This window comes from Cervus canadensis, chromosome 33, assembly GCF_019320065.1.
Source record: "Cervus canadensis isolate Bull #8, Minnesota chromosome 33, ASM1932006v1, whole genome shotgun sequence".
In the NCBI taxonomy this organism is placed as follows: Eukaryota; Metazoa; Chordata; class Mammalia; order Artiodactyla; family Cervidae; genus Cervus; species Cervus canadensis.
Window position 1 is genome coordinate 26,241,707 of NC_057418.1, and position 23,992 is coordinate 26,265,698.

General features: G+C 40.8%; 1 protein-coding gene across 16 annotated transcripts in view; it reads left to right on the top strand.

Moving 5' to 3' along the window:
* Window positions 1–542: 542 nt before the first annotated feature.
* The window catches only part of SCAF8 (SR-related CTD associated factor 8), a 210,573-nt gene continuing 187,123 nt past the window's right edge, over window positions 543–23,992 (top strand). For 14 of the 16 annotated variants that reach the window (XR_006267268.1, XR_006267266.1, XR_006267260.1 and 11 more), the window contains exon 1: window positions 959–1,124. Coding sequence is in view for 2 of the 16 variants with exons in the window: in XM_043457342.1 (XP_043313277.1) it covers window positions 1,095–1,124 (30 nt within the window). In the remaining 14 variants the exon portion in view is untranslated. Of the gene's footprint in view, window positions 676–958; window positions 1,125–6,999; window positions 7,062–23,992 lie in introns of those variants that run through there. The other 2 variants (XM_043457343.1, XR_006267272.1) reach the window with 2 other exon arrangements.

The following is a 23,992-nucleotide window of genomic DNA, read 5'->3' on the forward strand; positions in this document are numbered from 1 at the left end:
AAAGGTTTTCTCCCGACGCTATTAAAAATGCATGGGCACATCGTGCCCAAATAAAGGACCGACTAGGAAGTTTTCTGGCTGTTAACCTCGAGGCCAACGTCCAGTAAAGTTCTGAAAAAAATCAACTAAACCTCGTGTAAAGAGGCCAGTCCCTATGGAAACAACGAAAACGTGGATATTATTGCCTAAATTTGCCGGGAGGGGGATGGGGGCGGGATTTGGGTTTTCCTTAAGATCAACGCTTCGCAGTGCACCCCCCTCCCCGCCTCCTCCCGCAAGGACGCTCCAAAGGGCTGCAGCCCACGTTCCCGCAGCGGCGAGGAGGTGGTGTATTGGGGGGACCAGGCCGGAGGCGGGGAGATGCGGGGGGGGTCGAGCTGAGCCCGGCCTCCCGGCGGCGACGCTCTGGCCCGCCCGCGCGCGCGCGCGCTCGATGGTTCCGCGCGGCGGCCCGGGCCCGCGCGGTCCCGACGCCAGGGGGCGCGCTGGCCGGCGCCGCGGATCCCCGAGCTGCGCGGCCCGACTCGCGTCCGCCATATTGGATGCCGCAGCCGCCGCTGCCAGCGCTTCCTCCTTCGTCTTCGCGGCGCGCCGCTGGTTCCTACGGGCCCCGAGCGGCGGGGAGGCGAAACAGGAGCCCGCCGGAGGAAAGAGGAAGGAGGGGGTGGAGAGAAGTCGGGGACGGGGCCTAGAGGGTGGAAGCCCGAGACCGAGCGGGGCGGAGAAGAGAAGGCGCCGCGGCCCGGCCCCTCCCCCCGCCCCGGCCGCCGCCGCCGCCGCCGCTGACCCGCCCCGGCAGCGCCTCTGTTCCCCGGCCCGGCGCTCCGCCCGCCCTAGCGGCCATGCCGGGGCCTCGCCGCCCCTAAGGGAGAGCCCTTCCCCGCCAGTGCTTGCCTCGCCTTTCCCCTTAGGCCCGGGGGGTCGCAGCGGCCCGGCCCCCCACCCCCGTCCCCGCCGCCGCCGGCGCGCCCGCCCCCTCACCACCCCCCCCCTCGCGGCGCAGCCGCCGCCGCCGCCCCCGTCTCGCTCTCCCCACCCAGTGCAGTGGCCGCCGCCTCTTCCGCCGCCGGGCTCCGGGCCTCCGCATCGACAATATGGAGGCTGTGAAAACCTTCAATAGCGAGGTTGGTATTGCAGTCTTGGCCTCCCCTCTCCTCTCCCCTGCTCCTGCCCACGCTCCCCACCCCGACCCCCGACCCCCGATCCGGGACGAGGCCCGCCGCGGGAGGGCTGGGCACGGGCCCGCAGAGCTTTCTCCAGGGTGGGGCGAGCGGCGGCCTGGCCGTGCCCGTGGGGGAGGGGTGTCTCTCCGTCCCGGCTCCCCTCCCCCGATCCCGGGGTGGTGGTGGGGGCGGGGGAGGTTCCGGTGTCTCCAGCACCTACTCCCGAGTGGCTGCGGGGGTGGAGGGGGAGGCCCCCGGTTGGGCCCTCCCCCGGAGGCTCCCGACAGGTCTCTCTGCGGGTCAGTTCCGCCGAGGCCTGGCCCGCCCACCTCTTTTCCTGGGCCTGCGGGATTTTTAACTTGGAGGCCAGGCATCCCTGTTTCAGGCCTTTCCTCGGTCCTTCGTGAGGCAGGCACTGATGGGGGTGGTGAGGGTTGGTGGGGGGTGGAAGTGCTGGAAGAGCACCTCCTGGGATGATCGTCTGTGGGCACATTGCAAGCAGTGTTTGTTTATAACCGAGATATTGTTGGCTAGGTAACCTGCCAACCGGGGACTTAAGCTTAAGGGGATGGTTGGTCGGGAGGCGAGGTTATTTCTGCAAATTTCCCCCTGTCCTTACTCCACCTCCCCCCTCCCCCCCACCCTTCTCATCATCACGACTTAAAGCAGGAGAGCTGTGCATGCCGAGAGGAAAGATGAGGGAGAGGTATTTCCCACGGGCTCCTTCACATGTCATATATAAGGCTAGATTTTAAATAAGCAGCTGTCCAGTTTCCACTATTTGATTGAGTTTGCTAGTCTGAAGGGAGACACGTTTCGGTAAAAATAGTCGTGTCCGACTCTGCTATCCCGTGTGCTGTAGCCCACCAGGCTCCTCTATCTATAGAATTCTCCAAGCAAGATTACTGGAATAGGCAGTCATTTCCTTTTCCAGGGATCTTCCCCACCCAGGGATCAAACCCGGATCTCCTGCATTGCAGGCAGCTTCTTTACTGTCTGAGCCACCGGGGAAGCCCTAAAATATTTTAAAACCTTTTAAAACTCTAATGTGAATTTACTTTATTAGATTAAACAAACATTTACCAAGTAGATGCCTACACAGCTAGAGTTATCCGTACTTGTATGCCTTAGATACAAATATTTTAATATGATGTTAATTAGATTTGCATCAGTTTTATGAACTTTTCATGTGGAGGCGCTAATACTCTGTTCAATAGAGTATAATCTAATAGTAATGTCTAAACAATTTTCTTTTTCTTTTCTTCTTCCCTCCCTCCTTCCCTTCCATTCTTCCTTCCTCCCTTTGGAGAATTAGCATTTGAGAAACTTAGCGGAGAGGCTAAAAGTTAGATCTACAATCATGTGAATTAGACTTTCCATATTAAAGCAAATAGCTGTGACAGTTAGGTAAAAGAAAGCCTTGTTTTGGAAATGAATACAAGGTTTTCTTTACTGCTTTTTGATACAAATTAGAGTAGTAGACTTGGGAATCTTTTCCATTTTATTTATGAATTTATAGCTGATAATTTGGGTCAAATTATAAAATTTGCTTTCACTCCTTGTCCTTAAAATCTGGAAGAAAAAATAAGGATACTATATGTTCCAATTTATTGTTGATAATTTCACAGCTCTGCAGGGGAGGGGGAAAAAACAGGTCTGTGTAGCTTTTTATTTGCTCCATGTAGTGCTACAGCCCTAAATAGGTTAAAGTGGTCTTCATTTAAATTATGTATAAAAAAGCTTTCTCCTATTACCTTCCAACTGTTTGATTTACCGTAGACCTTTTTGATGGGTGTCTCCTGTTTATCTTGGGGGTTCCTAATATGTACCCTCCATTCCCAGCCCTCCCTGCCATGTGATAGATAGAAAGGAGTGGTTAGTACACTGTGGTTGATCACAATGGAGCAGGGAGGAGTAGAAATGTTACAATTGGTTTTTTTATTTCAGTATTGACATTAAGGATAAGGAGCCTAACATATACATGGCTAGCTTGATGTTTCAGCTTTTTTCTCATCTAATCTTTACAAGAACTTGAGATTTGTAGTGGTATTCCCACTTTAGTTTGTGTAACACTGTCTCCTTTCCCCTTAGGTATTTTTTTTTCCCTCTTATGTATTTTCAAAGAACTTAAAACATCTTTTAACTCCCTTCTTTACTAGTATGCTCACACTTTACCATGTTTAAAAATGGGGTTGGCGCACAGCATAGTTATAAAATTGAGGAAGCGAAGTATATTTTGAAGAAGATTCAGAAGAATGTACTTTTTAAGGGAGTTTAAACTCAAAATACGTAATCTTTTTTTTTTTTTTTTCCGATTTTTGGAAAAAAGTTTCTGTGACTATGCTTGCTAGTATAGTAAAAATTTGTTGTTGCAAGTTAAGTATATAGTGGGAAATAGTTCAGTAGTATTTTTTCCATTAACTCATATGTTACAAAGTGCAGAAATAAAAAAGGGATCTGAATTACAGGATTAGGGACAAGGATGTTTTAGAATGTTTCCTTAAAATTAATTTGGCTTTTAAAGGCATTTATCTTTGGGCTGAGCCCAACAAAACTTTCTCTGTCAAATTTAAAGTTATCTTTGAAGCATTGAAATTGTCAAATGCGACATACTTTGTAAGGTAACACAATTTAGCTGTAAGCATAATGTTGAAAATATGAAATGCTTAGCTTTAACGACTTGCTTAAAAAAACAAGCGAACATTGGCTTGAAACCAGAAATGTGCCAGGGATTTTTAAAGTTAAGAATATAGGTCTTTAATCTGAAAATTGTGGATAAGTTTCAGTCTGAAAATCTGATCTTATGCATAAGTCTAGGAAGCAGTCCGGAGAAGGCAATGGCACCCCACTCCAGTCCTCTTGCCTGGAAAATCCCATGGACGGAGGAGCCTGATAGGCAGCGGTCCATGGGGTCGCTAAGAGTCGGACACGACTGAGCGACTTCACTTTCACTTTTCACTTTCACACATTGGAGAAGGAAATGGCAACCCACTCCAGTGTTCTTGCCTGGAGAATCCCAGGGACGGGGGAGCCTGGTGGGCTGCCGTCTGTGGGATCACACAGAGTCGGACACGACTGAAGTGACTTAGCAGCAGTAGCAGGAAGCAGTCATGATTGGCATGTCTTCCTGCCTGCCAAACTTCCCTCCCCCTTTTCTCAAAGAGGCTTTATGGCCTCCCCACCCCATTTTCACATTCACTGTTGGAGGATCTTTTTTTGTGTGTGGTAAATTCCTCTTAATTATCATCAATTAAGTGAGATTGAGGCTCAGGAATTGATATTTAAGTGCCCTCTGTGCTGGTTTTGTGGGAAAACTTTAATTTCCAGTTAAGCATCATCGTGATGAAGGTTGAATCCCATGACCACTAATGTCAGTTCTGAAATGATGAAAGAATATTGTCCAGATTGGAATATAGGATTCCCTAAGGGTCAGTGCTTGACCTGAGCAGTTAATTCCAGAAGAGTTATCATCATTACAAGGTATTGTAGTTGCTGCTGTTCAGAGATGGTGGCATTTACTTGTTATGATCGTTTATAGAGCCCTCACCTCAGCTAGAAGGGTTTCCTGGTCTTCTTTTTAAATCTGTGGAATCATGTTAGGACCACAATTGATTACTGGAATGCAGCAGTTTTACGTGAGTTGCATATCTGTACTCAGTCCTTAAGAATGCTTCTGTATGGAGGTCAGTATGGTAGGTGTTTTTTCTTTAAAGAAGGAAAATACAAAAGTGGTTCATAACCCCTTTCTTAGAAAATTATAACTTAATTGGTGAGGGTGCTTTAGCAATATAGGAAGTCTCAATATGTGGAAAATATAAGAATTCTTAGATTAAGAATATAAGAATCTGTTATGCTAGTGTCCGTAAAATTATTGCAGATTAATTTTTGGATTTACCTTGGTTCTTAAATTCTTTACTCATCTGTAGGATCTCTAAATACTTAGTGTATTTTGTTCTTAGGATCCTTTGGTTGGTTGGACAGCTCACCCTTTAAACTGTTTCAGGATGTAGACTTTTCCAGGGTCACTTTAACACCCAGTATATTTTCCTCTTCTCTGCCTTGTCTTTACACCAGTAGTGAAATCCCTTCTTTGTCTTATTCTATTTCCAAGTTTGTATCCAGGGTGTTCATTTGCCTAACTAGAGGACTTATAATCTTTCCACCAATATCTAATAGTAGGCATGGGGTAGTAGAGGACAGTGGGAAAGGTAGTGGGAATAATAAAAGCATGTGAAATCTGATTTTATATTTTGCCCTTGCAGTTGAGGAAGGGGAATTTATGTGAAGCAGCTATAGAACATTGCCTTTTTCTTTGATTTTCATGTATCAGAGAATGTCTCTTTCTTTCTCTTCTGTTTTAACTTTCCAGTGGGAGTTTTGGTTAAGTGTAACAATTAGAAGATTTTTTTGGTTTCTGCTTTGTGAAAATCTCTTAAAGATGTAGCAGACTCGGTGTTAGAAAGGAAGCCCTCACTGCCTTCTCCCTGCCCCAGTGTTTAGGTTAGGGATTCTCAGCCTGGGCTTTGTTCATGTTTTGGGCTGGATAATTGCTGTGAGGAGCTGCCTTGTGCATTGCACGATGTTTAGCAGCAGCCCTGGTCTCTGCCCACTAGGTTCCCTTGTTGTGACAACCAGAAATGTCTCCAGATATTACCAGATGTCCTTTGGGGGCCAAAATCGACCATGGTTGAGAATCACTGATTTAGGTCCCCTGTTATACTGTCTTAAAACACTGTTTTTCCTTCTAATGATGACTACAGTTTTAAGTAATTAGGAGTAATTTTTCTCACCAGATTATAAGTTCCATGAGGACAGTGACCACATAACTTCATTGCTTCATATCCTTGGTACATATCATAATGCCTTAGTATATGCTAAATAAAGATTTCTCAAATGCATGGATTGATGATATAGTAGGTAGCTGAATGACTTGAACCAAGGCAGTTAACATTTTTGAACATTTGGTTTTCTCTGGTGTAAAATAAATGATTTGAGATTTTTAGGCTTCCTGTTAGTTGGAAGAGTCTCTGACTAAATATGAAATTTAATACTTTGGAGGACTTAGTGGGTATAAGCATTGTTTTGAGGGTCATTTTATGGAATTGTAGGTTTATAGTAGTTTAGATGGAAAATTTAAAATAAAAACTCTGCTTAAGATTTTTCTTACTAAGGGGAGAGCAGGGAGGGGACTATTTCATAGAAAGTTTCAGTTAGACTGAATCAGTCCTAAGTTTTATATTGTAATTACACTATTTTCAAGCCCTTTATGCCTTGTTTTTTCGTTTTAAAACAACATATGGTAAAAAAAAAACCAACATATGGTAAAAGTTTTTTTAATGAATAAAGTTAGAGTACAAGCATAATTGAGGTTGATAATGATTTGGGGGACTGTATGATTTGAGAGTGTTTTTAGTCCATCATTTTCAGGATTAAGTATAAAATTTTTTTGGCAACATTGAAATTCTTGAGATATATATAGTTCACTCATTTTTATTTTAGGCTAGCAGTGAGTTTGTTACAGTAATTTTGCTTGGCATTTAGGGGACATTAATATTCCCCAGTCTTTTAAATAGCCCTATTTTATGATCACTTGCTCCTCTTTTTATAGAAGTGTAGTTGGCATAGAATTAGGGCTGATACTGCTGCTTGTGCATGAAATTTTAGATATTTCTTTCTAGGGCCAGTTTTCCTGTTACTGGACAACTGCTAACTCGTAATGGTATGACAGAATGTAATCAGCCTTGACCTTGAACGCTGGCTGGGCTCCTGAACTCTTCAGGGAGCTCACTTATCTGGTTCTGTTTTCTCAACATCTTTCTCTGCTCCTTTCTCTCAGGATTGTGCCTCTTCTCCTGCTTGTACAGACTGCTTTCCAGCAGCATGGACACAAGAAGCATAGTAAGATGATGATAACCCACATAAGGCAGGCCCTTTGGAAAATAATTAGGTTTCAATTGGTAGTGAAATGATGTCTTGATTGTATGGGAAGTGCTTGGGAAGCAGAATGAAGTTGTCACTTAGAATATATTGGTAAGCTTAAAGCAAACATGTAGGGAATGAGTTGAATTTCTTCACAAAAAATAGGTGAAGTGAAAAAAAAGTTGTGCTTAGTAGTGAGCATCAATCATATCTTAAACTCTTGTGCATTTACTTGCATTCTGCTCCACGTAATTTTTCGTAAAGGAAATATTACTTATGTAAGATGAGTAAATTGCAAATTTCTGAATTTGATGGTTGGAAATGAAATACATCTTATATTTTGAGGAAGTTCTTCAAACTATAAGATGGTCACAGATCACTGGCAGATACTCTGTAGCATTGGAGACACAAGACTAAGTCAGATTTTGGATTTTCTAATTATAGAGGAGCAGATTTTGTTAGAGGTACTATTATAAGAAATAAATGCCCATGAGAAATGTTACCATGGCTTCTGATTCCTTGTAGCTCTTTAAGTTTGGTGGTAAACACAATGCATTTGGTCACTCTGGTTTTGATTTTATGCATTTATTTCATCTTTCTATTTCTGCTGTACCAGTTTCTGATACACCATATTTTAAACTCAAGGAAGAGTATGTAAATATGCTATCTTACTGTAGGTCAGGAGATACATTAGGAACTTTGACATTGTTCTATTTAATTGGAATGGGGAATAGAGATGATTTGTTCATGTTTTTAAAGAGTTTATGGCTTTTAATTCAATGTATGTCAAATTCATTAAGATAATTCTGCAACTTAGTATAATTTGTAGAGGCTGACTTGAAAGACCTAGGATTTGATTCATTTGTTTATTCATTTAACCAATACTTAATGAATACTTACTGTTTACCAGGCACTTTTCTGTCTGCTGGGGCACAGTTGTAAACAAAACAGGCAAAAAGCACACCATCTTGGAGCTTCTGCACTGTAATCCTTTCTTCCACCTCATCGGCTTTGAGCGCAGGGCCCTTGCTGCAGACTGGTGCGGCCGCGCAGGCGCTCCTGGCCCCGGCTTGCTGCTCTGCTGGGGCCTGGGCGGTTGCTGCGCTTCCCTCCAAGCTCAGCTCTGCCTGTCTGCTCTCAGCGTTTCACTGTTACAGAGCCCAGGCGGCTTGTCTGCTGTTCACAATAGAGATTGAGGGAGTAGCCTTTTTAAACATGAACCTGATGTGATCTTTTCAACAATGGGGAAGTAAGACAAGCGACATTGTTTCATTTTATACTAATCTGCCTGTCCGATTAAACCTCCATTTGGTTATTTTGGAATCATAACTGTTTTTAGAAAATATAGCTTTAGGGATAGTTTGTCATGATATATTAATTAGTCTCTGTGTGCAAATAGTAAAAAATAATTTTAATTGGTGATCAAACTCTTTAAGAATTTGGAAAGATTATTTTTATTTCTAAAACAAACTTTTCCTTGATTTAATTAAGCACATGAAAAAAATTTGGTGTCTCTTTCTCTTTTATGAACACTGTTTTCTGAATTTGATTTGATTCCTTGGGTCTCATTTGAGTAGCTTGTGACTGCAGGATGAAAGTTTGGATTATGTATTTTATGATCTTGGAAACTTGGGAAATGATACAATGGTTTTTTTACTTTGGGTCACAGTGTCTAAAAGATTGATCAGTACCCTTGAAACTAATACAAGTTTTATGTCAACTGTATCTTATTTTTTTTTTAAAGGTTGATAATGCCTTGGTTAATTCCTTTCTTTAGTAATGTTTTGATACTATGAAGTTTTCTGGTTAAAAAAAGGTAGAGGTATTTGAATTTATTGAAATGGTAAAAAGAAAGAATGTTGAATAAGTTAAAATTTTTCCAAACCAAAACACATAGCAAATGTCTAGTTTCTAAAACAGCTCCTTGCTGTGATGAAAAAAAAAAGAAATGTCTGGCTTGGGTAATTTTAAAGTACTTTTTATTTACCAAACATTTTTAAAACCGAATCACTTTATGATATATGGTGTTTTATATGTGCTTATTTTCCCCAGCCATTATTATGTTTCAGTGGATCTTAGGATAAACTTGAGAGAAAGGTAGGATAGGTGCTGTCCTCATTTCACAAGCACGGAATCTGAGGCCTGCCAGTATGACTTCACCAAGAAGTGCCGCTTGTGTTAGAGCTGAGACTGGAAGGACCAGGTCTCACTCGGCTCCCGGTTGAGATGTAAAGGACAGCGAGCTGTGTAAAGGGGAACCATCACTCGATTTTTTCACAATTTTTTTGCTGCATGATGTCCAAATATAAATTGATGGTTCTTCCCCACTTTTTAAACTTTATGTGTACAACTTCAGATTTACAGAAGAGTTGCAAGAATGATAAATAATTTTTATATACACTTCATCGTGATTTCACTATGTAGTACATGTAATCATATTTGCTTTCCTATTCTCTTTGCAATTCACATGAATGACTGGTAAACCTTGTTTCTGAACATTCGGAGAGTAAATTGCAATTAATGCCTTTTACTTCTAAATATTAACTGTATTTTTCTGAAAACAGCCACAGTACAGGTATCAAAATCAGGAAGTTAATATTGATATAATGCAATTGTCTGCAGACCTCCTTCAGATTTCACTAATTGTATCAGTTAAGTCTTGAGTAGAAACAAAACCTAAATCACATCACACTTGTCTCTCTAGTGTCCTTTAATCTGGAGCAGTTGGTTATTACTTTGTCTTTTATGACCTTTGATGATTGATGAGAATAGGCCTATTATTTTTAGAATTCCCTTAATATGGAATTGTCTTCTGATGCTTGATGATTAGTTTCAGGTTAGGCATTTTTGGCAGGAGTAATCCAAAAGTGATACTGTGTCCTCAGGAAGCACATGATGTATCCCATTAATAAGGATGTTAACTTTTTTCTGCAAGGTTTTTCTGTTGTAAAATGTCTTATTTTTCCTTTTGTAACAAATATTTCTTTAAAAAATTTTTTTTAAATTTTTTTCCATTTATTTTTATTAGTTGGAGGCTAATTACAATATTGTAGTGGTTTCTGCCATACATTGACATGAATCAGCCATGGATTTACATGTGTTCCCCATCCCTATCCCCCCCTCCCGCCTCCCTCTCCATCCCATCCCTCTGGGTCTTCCCAGTGTACCAGCCCTGAGCACTTGTCTCATGCATCAAATATTTCTTTAAAAAATGAATTAATTTATTTTTGTCCCTGCTGCACAGCTTGCAGGATCTTAATTCCCTGACCAAGGATTGAACCTGTGCTCCCTGCAGTGGAAATGTGGAGTCCTAACCACTGAACTGTCAGGGATTACCTGTAACAAATATCTTATGGGAAGTCATTTTTGAAACTATACAAATAGCTTGTTACTCATCAAACTTTCACCCTTTTTTTTTTTTTTTTAAACCATCCAGTTCTTGCCTGAATCAGTACTCGGATGGTCATTTTCTGAGTCTATTGTTTATTATCAGCCTTCCACAGGAGCTTTTCCTTCTCCCCATTTGTGTATATATGCATATCAGTATGAATTCAAGGATTATTTTTTATTCATTGGGGTCTTTTGATGTCACAGCTCCTTCAGGCTGGCTCCTGTGTCCTCAACATGTACTCATCAGTTTTTGGGTATTCACTTTCTTGTATAATGTATTCCCACCCCAACTCTAGAATCAGCCATTTCTCTGAGGAACCTTAGTTTCTTTTGGTGGTTGTTGAGCTAGAAATTGTGTATATGTCTGAACATGCTTTTATATATATATAAAATGTCAATATACAAGCAAATTTTTTTTGTTCATCTGCCTCTGTAAAATGCCATGAATTCATCCTGTCTGCAGTAACAGTCCAACACTGTTCACTGGTTTATTCTAGTCTTTCCTGTTTGCAAATTTGTAATTCCTTTCTCTGTAGTGAGAAAACACTAGTTTCTGTTGTCCACAATATATTTATGTATTGTTTGATCAGTCCTGAAATACACAGAAAGTAGTTTCAGAATTGCTAAGCCATGTATCTCAAAACAAGCCTATTAAGTAGAATTGAGTATTTGTTTGTTCATCTTTTTTAGCCTGAGGGTATATAGTCAAAATGCTGCGTTCAAATGTTGCTTGGTTAGTTTTTTCCCTCTTAATGTATGTAGTCTTGCTATTCCTTTGAAATATAATTTGGCTTTTTTTTTTTTTCTGTTTGTATTCCATTTTTTCTCCATCCATTTGTATGTTTTAGTATGTAAAATATTAAATGTAAATCAACTGTAATCCTTCTTTACTTACTAGCTTTGGCATTATAACCATTTACGCTCTGGTTAAAAAAAAACCAGCCATTTCCTTGGCATTCTTCAAATCAAATAAGCTAAAATTTAGAGATTTAGATAATGGAGAAGGTCTTAAGTGAAAGATGTTTCTAGTAACAGATTCTCAGTTCATAGGTGAAAGTATGTTAAAGCTTTCATTCTCTCTTCTTTTTTTTAAAAATTTTTGGCTGCACTGTCTGACATGCAGAATCTTAGCTCCCCAACCAGGGTTTGAACCCTTGCACCCTGCAGGGGAAGCGTGAAATCTTAATCACTGGACTGTCAGGAAAGTCCCAACTTTGGTTTTCTCTTGAATGAAATCTCAATTCACAGGGTCAGTAGACATTCTGTAGAGGGTCAGATGGTAAAAATTAGGTTTAATGGGCTGTTTAAGGTCTCTTTTGCATAATCTTGGTTTTTTCACAATTCTTTTAAAATGTAAAACCAATCTTGGCCTGAGGGCCTACAGAAATGGGTCATGGGCCATACTTTTTATGACCCTGCTTTAATCTGAAACCTGAGAACTTGGTCAATAGTATGCTATTTGCAAATCAGAATTACAATTGAGCCTTATAAGCCTTATTTTAACATCAAAAAGAGAAAATACTTTTAAAAGCTGGCTTAGTGAAAATATTTATTCAATGTGGTTTTTTGAACATCTGCCACCACGTGCACACACTTATTCTAGGCTCTAGAGATGTAAGTGTACAAAACAGACCAAAAAAAAAGCCTCCACCCTCATGGAATTTGTACTGTTTGTGTGTGTGGGTGTGTACTGGAAATGCATGTTTCTTATTTTTCCACACGTAGTGACATTGAGCAACTAAATTTTTTTTCATATTAACTGCAGAGTGAGCATTCTTTCTTGAGAATGTGACAAAAAATGCAGCAAAGGGGGCAAACTTTCAAAAGCTTGGTTTATTTCTTCCTATCTCCCATTTATGATACTTTCATTATGTAGCTACACTGACTCATTAAAGGAAGAGAAGAGAAACCTCATTAACTGGGCACAGAACGCAGACCTCATTTACTGATAAGTACATATGTATTCTCCTTGGCTCAGTGGTAGAGAATGCGTCTGCCAGTGCAGGAGATGCAGGTTCAATCCCTGGGGCAGGAAGATCCCCTGGAGGAGGAAATGGCAACCCACTCTAGTATTCTTGCCTGGGAAACCTTATGGACAGAGGAGCCTCGTGGACTACAGTCCGTGGGACTGCAAAGAGTTGGACATGACTGAGCATTCATGTAAACATGTATGATGGACTCTTAAGAAAATACTGTTTAAAAGTATTACCCACAGTTGAGGGACTCTATGAAAGTAGTTGGCTTGTGTAGTTTTCTTGAAATAGGGAGGAAGTTTCCTGATAATGCTAATGTGCATTTACCTAATAAAAGCTTAAAAACTATATGCAGGTTATTTATCTTGTACCTGGCTAAATATCAACCCCTTTGAATAAAAATCACCAAAGTAAGGTTTTTTCCATATTGCATGTTAGTTATTGAAATGAGTTCTTTCTCTGAGTAGTTTTTCTGTAAGCATTTAACAAGCCACTAAGTGCCCTCCACCTTTTAAATGCTTTATTGAGGTTTGTGTGTCAGTCGCTCAATCACGTCCAACTCTTTGCAACGCCATGGATTGGGGCCCTGCCAGGCTCCTCGGTCTGTGGGATTTTCCAGGCAAGAATACTGGAGTGGGTTGGCATTTCCTTCTCCAGGGTATCTTTCAGACTCCGGGATCTAATCTGGGTCTCCCACATTGCAGCCAGGCTCTTTACTGTCTGAGCCACTAGGGAAGATTATTGAGCTATGGTTGTAACTGCTTTTGTAAGGATCCTTGGCATATTTGGCTTTTTTTTTTTTTAAATATGCCAAGAAAAGTGATTTATATTTTTATAGCAATTCCTTTTATTGGGCAGAAGTTTCCCATTTCTTGTTCTGTTTCTGTCAGAGCACTTGGAACCTCTCATAGAGATCTGTCTCTGCTTTGGTAGTTCAGATAGTTCAGTGGCTGAGTCGTGTCTGACTCTTTGCGACCCCATGGACTGCAGCACGCCAGGCCCCTCTCTCACCAACTCCTGGAGTTTACTCACTCATGTCCATTGAGTTGGTGATGCCATCCAACCATCTCATCCTCTGTTGTGCCCTTCTCTCGCCTTCAGTCTTTGCCAGCATCAGGGTCTTTCTTTATAGTCCAACTCTCACATCCATATGTGACCACTGGAAAAACCATAGCCTTGACTAGATGGATCTTTGTTAGCAAAGTAATGTCTCTGCTTTTTAACATGCTGTCTAGGTTGGTCATAACTTTCCTTCCAAGAAGTAAGCGTCTTTTAATTTCATGGCTGCAGTCAGCATCTGCAGTGATTTTGGAGCCCAAAAAAATAAAGTCTGACACTGTTTCCACTGTTTCCTCATCTACTCGCCATGAAGTGATGGGACCAGATGCCATGATCTTAGTTTAAGCCAACTTTTTCATTCTCCTCTTTCACTCTCAACAAGAGGCTCTTCAGTTCTTCTTCACTTTCTGCCATAAAGTTGGTGTCACCTGCATATCTGAGGTTATTGATATTTCTCCCTGCAATCTTGATTCCAGCTTGTGCTTCATCCAGCCCAGCGTTTCTCATGATGTACTCTGCTTATAAGTTAAATAAGCAGGGTGACAATATACAGCCTTGACGTACTCCTTTTCCTATTTGGAACCAGTCTGTTGTTCCATGTCCAGTTCTAACTGTTGCTTCCTGACCTGCATACAGATTTCTCAAGAGGCAGGTCAGGTGGTCTGGTACTCCCATCTCTTGAAGTTTCCACAGTTTATTGTGATCCACACAAAGGCTTTGGCATAGTCAATAAAGCAGAAGTAGATGTTTTTATGGAACACTCTTGCTTTTTCAATGATCCAGCGGATGTTGGCAGTTTGATCTGTGGTTCCTCTGCCTTGTCTGAATCCAGCTTGAACATCTGGAAATTCACAGTTCACGTATTGCTGAAGCCTGGCTTGGAGAATTTTGAGCATTACTTTACTACCGTGTAGGATGAGTGCAATTGTGCAGTAGTTTGAGCATTCTTTGGCATTGCCTTTCTTTGGGATTGGAATGAAAACTGACCTTTTCCAGTCCTGTGGCCGCTGCTGTTTTCCAAATTTGCTGGCATATTGAGTGCAGCACTTTCACAGCATCATCTTTTAGGATTTGAAATAGCTCAACTGGAATTCCATCACCTCCACTAGCTTTGTTCATAGTGATGCTTCCTAAGGCCCACTTGACTTCACATTCCAGGATGTCTGGTTGTAGGTGAGTGATCCACCATCGTGATTATCTGGGTCATGAAAATCTTTTTTATGCAGTTCTTCTGTGTATTCTTGCCACCTCTTCTTAATATCTTCTGCTTCTGTTAGGTCCTTACCATTTCTGTCCTTTATTGAGGCCATCTCTGCATGAAATGTTCCCTTGGTATATCTAATTTTCTTGAAGAGATCTCTAGTCTTTCCCATTCTGTTGTTTTCCTGTATTTCTTTGCACTGATCATTGAGGAATATTTCAGTATTCCTGCCTTGAGAAACCCATGAACAGTATGAAAAGGCTTTGGTAGTGATTACAAGAAAAAGGGTTGTGACCAACTTAGCTGAAGAGGATTAATATCCTAAAGAAGTTGCCCTAATGGAGGCTACCCCATTTTGCTAGTACAAAATTTCCCAATCAGTACTTTGGTTGATTTGATCCTTTGCCAAATCAAAGGGTTAGCTATCTCAGACCTTTTAGAGCTGTTAAGCAGGGGGTAATTCCAAATAATTCTATGAGTGCTTACTTTGTTTTGCTAGTCCTTCAAGATTGGAGGAGAAAGGGGTGACAGAGGATGAGATGGTTGGATGGCATCATCGATTGAATGGACTTGAGTTTGAGTAAACTCCAGGAGATCGTGAAGGACAGGGAAGCCTGGCATGCTGCAGTACATGGGGTTGCGGAGAGTCAGACATGACTGAGCAACAGAACAACAGGATTGTCACACTATTTTTTCATTCTGTTTTAATTATAGTGCAGTTTTCAAATTGCTAGAATACAGTAATAACCCATGGAGGTTCTAATGTAACAGCAACTAGTGGTTGGAAGGAATACTAGAAAATAGTTTTTGGTCCTTTGAGCTTTGTTGTTTATGCATATTTGCCATCTATCAGGCATTGCAGAGTGGTTCCCGGGTTAATTACATCTTTTTCTCAGCTCATATTTTAAAAGAGTTGGGGTTGTGAATGGATTATCACAAAGAATAAAGATAATACGATATGAATCCTATGATACAAAGAGTAGTGGTGTAGACAGTTTGTAGTATGTGCATACTATTCTCTGTATATAATGTCGTACAGAATATGAGACATGTATAAGGCAAAGGCAAGAGATCATTTTCAGGGAAATGGGTAAGGATCTTCTGATGAAGGGTCTTTGTATGTACTATGCCCAGGATTTCCTTTTTGATCAGAAGAGTGTGGAGATTCTAAAGGGTTTAAGGAAGAGTGTGGTGCCAGGGCTTGCAGGTACCGGCTAGATAAGATGACGTGGTCCAGTCACAGTCAGGGTGAATCAGGGTAGATAAGATGATGTGGTCCAGTCACAGTCAGGGTCAATCAGGGTAGATAAGGTGATGTGGTCCAGTCACAGTCAGGGTGAATCAGGAAGCTCAGAGCTTCTGAGGAGGAAGGTAATTTGGCAGGATGGGTCAGATGAGGGGGCATTGTTTCCCACCTAGAATAAAAGAATTGGGGCGGGGAGAATTGAAATCACCCATATATCTCAACCACGAAAGACTACTGGTTTGTTAAACACAGCAGTAGTTCCATGCCCCTGGACAATTTGATGTCATCAGGATGGAAACGGATATAGGTCAGGTACTTAAAGAATGGGCTAGAGATGGAGATTAGGGGGAGATGACAGAGAAAAAGGCTTAAGGCAAAATGTTGTAGAATCTTTTAGTCAGCTTTTGTTTGTTTTTTAGACGACCTTTTCTATCATCTTGAGTTTGTGAATATAAGGACATCTTAAAGCAACTCTGCTTGGAATTTGCTTGATTTTAAATTCTGTTTATCCAAGCATCTGGTTCTTATATATAATTAAATGTTAAGTAGTGAATTGTATGAACTAGAAGTAAAGATTTAAATTTTGTTCGATGAAATTTTATTAGAATTCCTTAACATTGAGCCTACTCATATCATCAAGCATTTCATTAGCTCCTCTTGGTTACATAGTTTTTTTATTTTAACCCTGTCTACAATAACCAATTTATTGTGAGCTTGGAATTAGGATGAATTTAAGTGCTATGTTATTAGAAATAGAACCTAGTAAACTGAAGGTATTTTTACATATGTATGTGTTTGTTTGTACATTTTGTTTTCTCCCATGGAGAATCATTTCTGTTCTCTTTTATTTTTAAAAATAAATTAATTGTATTCATTTTTGGCTGTGCTGGGTCTTTGTTGCTGTGCACAGGCGTCCTCTAGTTGAAGTAAGGGGAAGCTGCTACTCTCCCTTCCGCTGCAGGGCTTCGCAGTGTGGTGACTTCTCCGTTTGTGGAGGGCTCTAGGGCACCTGAGCTTCAGGAGTTGCAGTGTGGGCTCTTGAGCACCGGCTCGGTGGTTGTGTTGCATGGATTTGGTTGCTCAACAACTTGTGGAATCTTCCTGGATCAGGGATAGAACCCACATACCCTGCATTGGCAGGTCTTGTCAACTGTACCACTAGGAAAGTCCTGTTCTCTTTGATTTTAGAATGATGTAGCTAGAGACCCTTGGCTTCCCAGGTGGCACAGTGGTAAAGAATTTGCCTGCCAATGCAGGAGACTCGGGTTCGATCCCTGAATTGGGAAGAGCCCCTGGAGGAGGAAATGATGATCCCCTCCAGTATTCTTGTCTGGAAAATTCCATGGACAGAGAAGCCTGGTGGGATACAGTCCACGCGGTTGCAGAGTCAGGCGGGACTGACGGGCACAGCACCCAGCAGAGACCCTGACACTCTTGTTGCACATTTGTAGTTATCAGTTCTATGACTGGGTTCCTTGTTAATGCTTCAACTTAATTTCCAGAAATTACAAGTTTTAGACTGGAAACACTTGTGATAGTATATCGTTTAATAGATGGATGAAGAATCAAGACCCAAAGATGATGAAATTTGTTGAGTGTCAGCTTATGAGAGGCACATAGTTAGCAGCCAAATTAGAAGAAGTTTCTGTTCTCTGTCTTGGTTCATTGTTTTCACTTTTTCAGTAGAATTGTTTGAGTGAGATTTTTCTGTATGTTGTAGGTGGGGGCGGAATGGGAATTGGTGATTTGTAGTAAATTATTATCACATTATGCTGAACTTGGACCAGAATGAGGAACAAACACCTGGGCTCTGCTTTCCTGCTGATAGAATGAGATGCCACAGGAAACCTGCACTCCTTGGAAAAGATGTATTATACAGCAACACACAGTATGCCCTCTGCAGAAAAGTGAAAAAAAACAAAAAACCAACAACCTTTGAGTAACACACCTTGTACCTTCCTTGTAGAAGGATACAGTTACCCTGTAAGCCTCTGTTGGTGGCATGTTTATGATTTTAATAGTGGTGGCTACTCTGTAACTTCTTTCCTTAATTTTTCACAGACTACTGTTTAGAAAGCTCCTGGTACCGTTATTTTAAAGCACAACAATGCTACAAAATCAATAATAGCTGCTTTCAAAGTAGAGTCAGACAGGACTGAAGCAACTCAGCCTAGCAAGAAAACTTTTTTTTTTTTTAAGAAATTCATCTGGGAACACTTAGTGTCATTGTGGATGTCTTTGTGGCCCTGGAAAGTATTTTAATATTGTAATATTTTGATAATGGATAAAAGTTTTGGAAAATATGAGCTATAAAGAGCTAGATTATATTCAACATATTTTCCAAGTTGGAGAAATACTTGAACAAGACTTTTGAATGTCAGACGCTAACAAAATACAGACCATGATGTATTTTGGACCAGTGTTATTATTGGTCTTAATTTATAAAAATTTTAGTGTTGTACTAAATCCAGCAAGGCTTTTAAGAGAATCAATTTTTAAGTAGTTAATAGTATAATTTTGCACCAGATTGTATTTAAAGTATGTATGTCACATATATACATGTATATGTTTACCTTTATACCCACCCACACACATACATAGATGCCTATAGAAAATTTTGATAAGTAGCCAGTCAGCCTTTGAAAAGTGAAAAGTGAAAGTGAAGTCACTCAGTCGTGTCCGACTCTTTGCGACCCCATGGACTGTAGCCTGCCAGGCTCCCCTGTCCATGGAATTTTCCAGGCAAGAGTACTGGAGTGGGTTGCCATTTCCTTCTCCAGGGGATCTTCCCAACCCCGGAATCGAACCCCAGTCACCCGCACTGCGGCAGACCCTTTACTGTCTGAGCCACCAGGGAAGCCCTAAGCAGTGGTTATTGCTTAAGAGAGAAGTAGGTGGATAGGGTGCAGTGAGTGAGAGTTTTCAATGGGATTTTTCACATTCCACATTTATTGCCATATTAGTTTTGTAATACTGCCTTCAAACCCAAAATACCATGAGTCTTAAGCTTTGGTGAGAAAGATGGAGTTGATCTGTGATAATGTTAATTGAGTTAGATCTTTTAGAGAAAGTGAGCTTCCATGTTAAGGGCTGGAAGACTTAACACTTAGCTGACCTTTGCTCAGTAGACATACGAGCTTCGTCGCATGTGGTCCTCAGGCCTTCTTGGTCCTCAGTTCGGTGGACGCTGTTACATGGGGGCCTCCACAGTCGTCTCCCGTCAGCTCAGTGACCCAGTCGTGTGTGTCTAGTTGGTTGCTACCTGGTGGACTTGGCTTTATTTTGGAAACTGAATGTTGGGTCAGCCAGAGTAATTGGGTTTGAGACATGCTTCTGAAGCTTAATAGTAGTTTGAATTTAGTTAGGTCAGTTACCGTAAGTTTATATATCTATGAAGCTGCAAAATGAGAATAATAAATACTAATCTCACTGGGCCATTCTGAAGCTAAAAGTGATATATAGTATATATGATCATGCTTAAGAGTTGACAGCATGCCATAGAAGTGAAAAGTAATGTTTGTTATCTTTCTTCTTTATTATGCTGCTACCTAGCGCTCTTCCTCAGTCTTTGTATTCGTTGTTTGTATTTTACCCTAAGGCCTCGTGTGCTTTTGATCTACTTATTCTTTTTCTGATACTTAGTCTTGATTATTTATTCTTCATCGCTTCAACTCTTAGGTCTTCAGGAAAGACTGTGTTTTTTGCTTTTATGTTGTGGAGTTCAGTCCCATATCTTCTCAGTACTGTGTGTACATGTGTATATAAAATGAGGTTGTTATCCGCCAATCTAAACTTGTCTGTCTTCTAAAACTTACTTTTAGATCTCCTCTTTATGTTAGTAGTAAAAATACGTTCCTGACACTCAGACCTGAAAACTTGGATTTTTCATAGGTGCCTCTCTTTGATTTGTATCTTTTCAGTTGTGAAATTCTATGAGTTGTTTTTAAAAATACGTTTTCTATCCTTCCCTTCCTCTTTATTCTTATTACGAATAAGTCCTCATCACTCCCTGCTTGGTTTAATTGGTTTTTAATTTGTTATTCTTTGTTCTCTTCAGTTCATACAGTAGAAGTACATTTTTTTAGATTACTAAATTAATCTCATTAAACAACTTAACTTTCAGTCACCTTGTATTTTGAGAAAGCTTCCAGGTTCCTTTGCCTTCAAGTGTACAGATTTTGTTTTCTTAATATACATATTTTACTGAAGTGTAGTTGATTTACAGTGTTTCAAGTGCACAGCAAGGTGATTCAGTTATTCAAACTTACATTATTTTTAAAATTATTTTCTGTCATAGGTTATTACAGGATATTGAGTGTATTTCCCTGTTTTATACAGTAAACCTTTGTTGCTTGTTGCATATCTGTTTTTTAATTAAAAATCTAGCATTCTACTCATACTAAGTCAGACAAGTAGAATCAAAATGTCATGATTTTTTTAGTTAGGCAAAAATTCATGTTTTCTTAAATACATATATTACACATATTTATATATCTGCATACAAAAGCTTTTCTACTACACTTGATAAAGGCTTGAGAAAGAACATCAAAAAAAAGGATTTGGAAAATATTGGAAAAAATTGGAAAACTTAATGAAATGGGAGCACTGAATATGAAATAGAAAAAGTGAAACAAACTAGATAAAAGTAAAAGATCATCATACAGTCTAGTTGATTTAAAACATGACTGCTCATTAGAGACATCTGGATCTCTGGAGAAAGCAATACCTGGACATTTGTATTTTTCAACAAATTTCAAGACAATTCTGGTATGCATCTGGACTTTAAAAAGTGATTACAGGTTTTTCTAGTAAATCATAGTTTTGGTTATAATAGAGTTCTATAATTTTTCTGTTGACCAGTCATGATACAATGGTTTTAAGTAATAGTTACATAATCACAATAGTAAAAGATATTTATCAGTTTTCACAATCAATATCCAGACAAAAAATAAAAGATAATTATAGTTACAAGCCAGAACGGGAACATGATTAACTTAACAATGTAAAATAATTACATATAGTCTGGGGGAGGCGGTCAAGCAGAGTGATGTGATAAGTGGAAGAGCTTGTGCGTGCTTAGATGCTCAGTGGTGTCTGACCCTGTGACCCCATGGATGTAGCTCGCCAGGCTCCTCCTCCAGCAAGAATACTGGGGTGGGTTGCCATGCCCTCCTCCAGGGGATCTTCGCAACCCAGGGATCAAACCCAGGTCTCCCACATAGCAGTCAGATTCTTTTTACCGCCTGAGCCACCAGGGAAGCCCGTGGAAAGTGTATATGTGCATACTTTTCATCCACCCAGCCAGTCTACCTTTTTTGGTTGATGCGTTTAATCCATTTACCTTTAATTATTGATTTGTTATTGTTGTCGTTCAGTCACTCAGTCATGTTCCACTCTCTTTGACCACATGGGCTGCAGCACGCCAACCTTCCCTGTCCTTCACTATCTCCCAGAACTTGCTCAAACTCATGTCCATTGAGTCTGTGATGCCATCCAACCATCTCATCCTCTGTCGTCCCCTTCTGCCACCTTAACTCTTTCGTAACATCAGGGTCTTCCCCAGTGAATCAGCTCTTAGCATCAGGTGGCCAAAGTATTGGAGCTTCAGCCTCAGCCTCAACATCAGTTCTTTCAGTGAATATTCAGGATTGATTTCATTTAGGATTGGCTGGTTTGATCTCCTTTCAGTCCAAGGGACTCTCAAGAGTCTTCTCCCAACACCATGGTACAAAAGCATCAATTCTTCAGTGCTCAACTTTCTTTATGGTTCAACTCTGACATTCATACATAATTACTGGAAAAACCACGACTTTGACTAGATGGACGTTGTCTGCAAAGTAATGTGTCTGCTTTTTAATACGCTGTCTAGGTTGGCCATAGCTTTTCTTTCAAGGAGCAAGCAAGCGTCTTTCATTTCATGGCTGGAGTCGTCATCTAGTGATTTTGGAGCCCAAGAAAATAAAGTCTGTCACTGTTTCCTTTTTTTCCCATTTCTTTGTCATGGGATGGGACCGGATGCCACGATCTTAGTTTTTTGAATGTTGAGTTTTAAGCCAGCTTTTTCACTTCACCATTAAGAGGCTTTTTAGTTCCTCTTGGCTTTATGCCAGAAGGGGGGTATCATCTGCATATCTGAGGTTATTGATATTTCTCCAGGCAGTCTTGATTCTAGCTTGTACTTCATCCGTCCTGGAATTTTGTATGATGCACTTATTCTACATGTAAGTTAAATAAGCAGGGTGACAATATACAGCCTTGATGTACTCCTTTACCAGTTTTGAACCGTATTATTGATATATATGCTGTTTTCTTGATTGTTTGGGGTTTATTTTCTGCAGGTAGGTCTTTTCCTTCTTTTGTTTTTCTGCCTAGAGAAGTTCCTTTAGCATTTGTTGTAAAGCTGGTTTGGTGGTGATGAATTCTGTTAAATTTTCCTTGTCTGGAAAGCTTTTGATTTTTCCATCAAATCTGAAGGAGAGTCTTGCCGGGTAGAGTATTCTTGGTTTTAGGTTATTCCCTTCAATCACTTTAAATATATTATGTCATTCCCTTCTGGCTTGTAGAGTTTCTGTTGAGAAATCAGCTGATAGCCTGAGGGAGGTTTCCTTGTGAAACCATTTACCAGGGATTGGGACTCGAACCCAGCCAAAACCCACAGTACTTGGTTTCAGGACCTAATGAAGCTCAGGTTCTTCACTGTTTCTGACAGTTAAGTGAGAGAGAAACAATTAAGTGAGAGAGGAAGTGATAGGTGAGAAGCGGGTTTTTTCAGGTTGCGAGAGAAGCGCACTGCACAGACAGTGTCTCAGAGGGAGGCCACGAGCCGTGACCTGGGTTAGTGTTTATAGGTTGAGTGAGTTCATCCTAATGAGTGGGAGGAGGGTTCCAGCTGTTTTTGGGGAAGGGCGGAGATCTCCAGGATTTGCGCCACCGCCCGCTCCTTGGTCTTTTAACAGTGCCTAGGAACTGTCACCAGTGCCAGGGAACTGCACCTCTGGGTGTGTCATTTCACTTGCTGATTGGGGATCAGCCTCTAGCTTTGCCTTCTGTCTTCAGCTCAGTCGTGTTTGAGTCTTGGCAACCCCATGGACTGCAACACCCCAGGCTTCCCTGCCCTTCACTGTCTCCCGGAGTCCACCCAAACCCCTGTCCATTGAGTCGGTGATGCCACCCAACCATCTCATCCTCTATCGTCCCCTTCTCATCCTGCCTTCAGACTTTCCCAGCATCAGGGTCTTTTCCAGTGAGTCAGTTCTTTGCATCAGGTGGCCGAAGTATTGGAGTGTCAGTCTGCCATCTCGGTCCCATTTGATTCTAATCAGTTTCTGTCGTGTCCTTGGACTGTGTCATTCTTTCAGAAGTTGTGCTCTGCGCCTTTCCCTTTTGTTACACTTGCATGTTGTAATTTTTCCCTTGTTGCTTTTAATATTTTATCTCTTTTAATTTTTGTCAGTTTGATCACTGTGTATCTTGGTGTGTTCCTGTTTTGGTTTGTCCTTCCTGGGAGACTCTGCTTCCTGGATTTGGTTGACTACTTCCTTTCCCATGTTAGGGAAGTTTTCCGCTATTACCTCTTCAAATGTTTTCTCAGGTCCTTCCTCTCTTCTCTGTCTGGGACCCCTGTAATGCAAATGTTGGTGTGTTTAATGTTGTCCCAGATGTCTCTTAGGCTGTCTTCATTTCTTATCATTCTTTTTTCTATGTTCTGTTCTGTGGCAGTAATTTCTACCATTCTGTCCTCTAGGTCATTTATCTGTTCTTCTGCCTTAGTTAATCTGCTATTGATTCCCTCTAGTGTAGTATTCATCTTTATTATTCATCTCTGTTTGGTTCTTTCATTCTTGTAGGTCTTTGGTGAACATTTCTTGCATCTTCTCAATCTTTGCCTCCATTCTTTTTCCGAGACCCAGAATTATCTTTACTATCATTATCCTGAATTCTTTTTTGGAAGTTTGCCTGTCTCCACTTCATTTAGTTGTTTTTCTGGGGTCTTGTCTTGTCCCTTCATCTGGAACATAACTTTCTGCTTTCTCATCATGAT